At 33.2% G+C, this 2,766-nt stretch overlaps 1 protein-coding gene across 1 annotated transcript; it reads right to left on the bottom strand.

Moving 5' to 3' along the window:
• Positions 1 to 310: 310 nt before the first annotated feature.
• Positions 311 to 1,663, bottom strand: BDCG_16997 (uncharacterized protein; the record flags this gene model as incomplete). The annotated part of the gene is made up of 6 exons (XM_045426169.1): positions 311 to 381; positions 587 to 659; positions 750 to 835; positions 886 to 922; positions 1,074 to 1,402; positions 1,603 to 1,663. The coding sequence occupies 6 exons, from the start codon at positions 1,661 to 1,663 to the stop codon at positions 311 to 313; spliced, it is 657 nt and encodes a 218-aa protein (XP_045280972.1).
• Positions 1,664 to 2,766: the final 1,103 nt, after the last annotated feature.

The raw sequence follows: 2,766 nt of genomic DNA, 5'->3' as shown, positions 1-2,766 counted from the left end.
CTCACAACAACATTATATACATCTCTGATTTCTCTATCACTCTGCATACAACATTAATATCATTTATCACAAGATTGACTGAAATGCTAATATAGAAATGCATACATGTATATGTAGAAAAATTGAAGAAGAGCGCAGAATCTGCAGAATCAGAAGCCAGAACAGAGAGAGTGAAGATGAAAGAAATAGAAGAAGAAGAAGACACAGAACTGAATAAATAACAGCAGAAGTCACTCAGAGCTGAACACTTATAATCTGATATGTGCATAATCTTCTCTGCAGAAGAGAGAGAGAAAGTAATAAGAGAAGCTTAAGAGTAGAAGAGAATAGTCTCAGCAGTGTTATCATCTTTGATTAGAATGATCTCTGACATCAGAGCAACTAAGAATCATTATTAGTATATAAAAATTACAAAAGCAGAGATAACAATTACTGAATAAACATCTGCCAGCCTCAGAATTGTACATATAATTACAACATACATGAGACACCTCAGAAAGAGAGAGAGAAACACAGAGAAATGCAGGAAGTAGAACACAGCATGTAAACAGCTCATTTCCATGATAACATTTCAGATAAGACATACAAGTCTCATGCCCGCAGGTGTAAAAGAGTACAACATCTGTGTTCTCACTTCTGAAAACATAAATATTCTTCATCTGCATCATGAAGTCAGATAATAAACATCAAAGAATAGACTGATACAGATTGATCATTTCAAAGATATTCATTAGAGCAGATATACTCACAATATTGAATTTAACAGTCATGAAAAGTTTCTTGATATCTGTGAATATTATAACTTTATACACAGCAAAACTTATAATGATTTTCTCTAAGAACAGAAAAATCAGTGTTAGAAAGAAAAGATGAAAAGAAAAAGACTTACAATCTCAACACTGTTGAGAAGAGAAGTGATTCTCTGATATGAATAAATAATTCTCTCATCATAAATATTTAAAATAAATATAATAATCAGTGTCTGTAACTGAGCTTCAGATAGTCATGTCATACACAGTCTTTATACAATAAATTATTCTAGAAGTTGACAGAAAGAGTGAGAGTATACACACTGATAAACATGATTCATTAAGTCTACATAACATCTCCTGGAAACAGGGAGAGCAGATAACAAAAGCAGAGACAGTAAAATCAGAGGGAGCAGAAGTAGCAGAAGTGAGAGTCACAGGAACAGAAGTAGCAGAAGTGGGAGAACCAGACACAGAGACAGGTGTAGAAGATTGAAAGGCAGCAGCAGAAGAGGCAGAGAGAAACATGAAAGACTCAGTCACACATGACACAGATAATTTCTTTATTATGACATTCTTCAGGTTCTCAATCAATGATTTAACATTGAGTTCACTATCATTAGCAGATGCAGATCTGTCAACACATGAAGATTCTACATGAATAAAAACAAACATATCAGCATCTGCATTCATGCAAAATTGTGTCAGAAAACACAATCAGAAACTCACTGAAAAGGAAATAATCAGAGGTGTATAAGAAGATGAAGAAGATGTATCATTCATAGTAATATATTCTGATGATCATTAGAAGATAAACAAGTCTTAATCATATTTCACAATATATTATACTTACTGCTAATGAACTGCCTGGTATGAGCACTATAATAATGCTTATTATAAAAATGAGAGATCATTGCCAGAAATATGTACAATGTGATAGATGAACAGATAGAAAGAGTTGAACAGAAGAAGAAGTAGAAATCTTGAATAATGATGACATTCAATGATAATGAAGAAGATGATTGAAGAATAGAAAAAGTTAGTGAATGAGTGATGTAATATAGTGAAAGTTTCTTTGTAAGAGTGTATGCAGAATGCTAGCTGAATCAGAGATAGATTATATGATCATGAAACACTAGTGATGAGCTAATCCACATAAAGCTAGAATGTATGACATGGTTATGTGAGTGTGACTGAATCTGGTGAGAGAGAATGTGGTTTGAAAGAACATATGACTGTCAGATAATATCACGGCCACTTCCGAACTACTAGTGTACGTGTACGAGTGTAAAGAGGGGGGGTCATAGCGGCCACTAATTAATTTAGCATACGATATTACAATATATAAGAAGCCGGCGTACGCCTGTAATCGTACGCTGGCTTAAGCAACCTTTGAATCACACAAGTGAGAAGATGCTGATCTTTCTCTTAAGTGTGAAGATATATAGATCAATTAGTAGTTGAAAGTGATGTGTTCTGATTAATTACAGTTGATGCATATTTCACATTGATATTAATTGACAACTTCTTCAGAAGTGATCTCAGAAACTCAGAAGCTTATTCAAATAGTGAAGACTCTTGCTTGAGTGTAGATATTCAAGTCTACTCAGTTCATAATATCTGTGTCATTGTTATTATTCTTCAGTGCAGATGTCAATGTCAGTGTATAAGTAACTGAGATATAATATCTTCTGTCACTGTTCTGTATATTCTTGAGCTTGATAAGACAGTCATTCACTGTCTGAAGTTGTGTATAGAAATCTTTATAAGTCTGGTCTTTGTCTATGCTTACAAGAGTCTGTAAGAGTTTGAAAGTCAATATCTTCTTGAGTATGCTAATCTTTATTTAATTCTCTTAAGATTGATCACCTGCTTCTAGAATCTTAGTGTTGAAGTCAGGAATCAATGTTATAAGAGAAGTGTTTTTCTGACAGATACTCTGTAATCAATCTAATGATTTCTATTGTATAACAGTGTCTTGAAACAGAATATCAAAATATTTCATGATATTGTCAGA

The sequence above is a fragment of the Blastomyces dermatitidis genome (genome assembly GCF_000003525.1).
Source record: "Blastomyces dermatitidis ER-3 genomic scaffold supercont1.4, whole genome shotgun sequence".
Taxonomy (NCBI): Eukaryota; Fungi; Ascomycota; class Eurotiomycetes; order Onygenales; family Ajellomycetaceae; genus Blastomyces; species Blastomyces dermatitidis.
The sequence above is the reverse complement of the archived record's forward strand: the minus strand, read 5'-3'. Positions and strand labels throughout refer to the sequence as shown.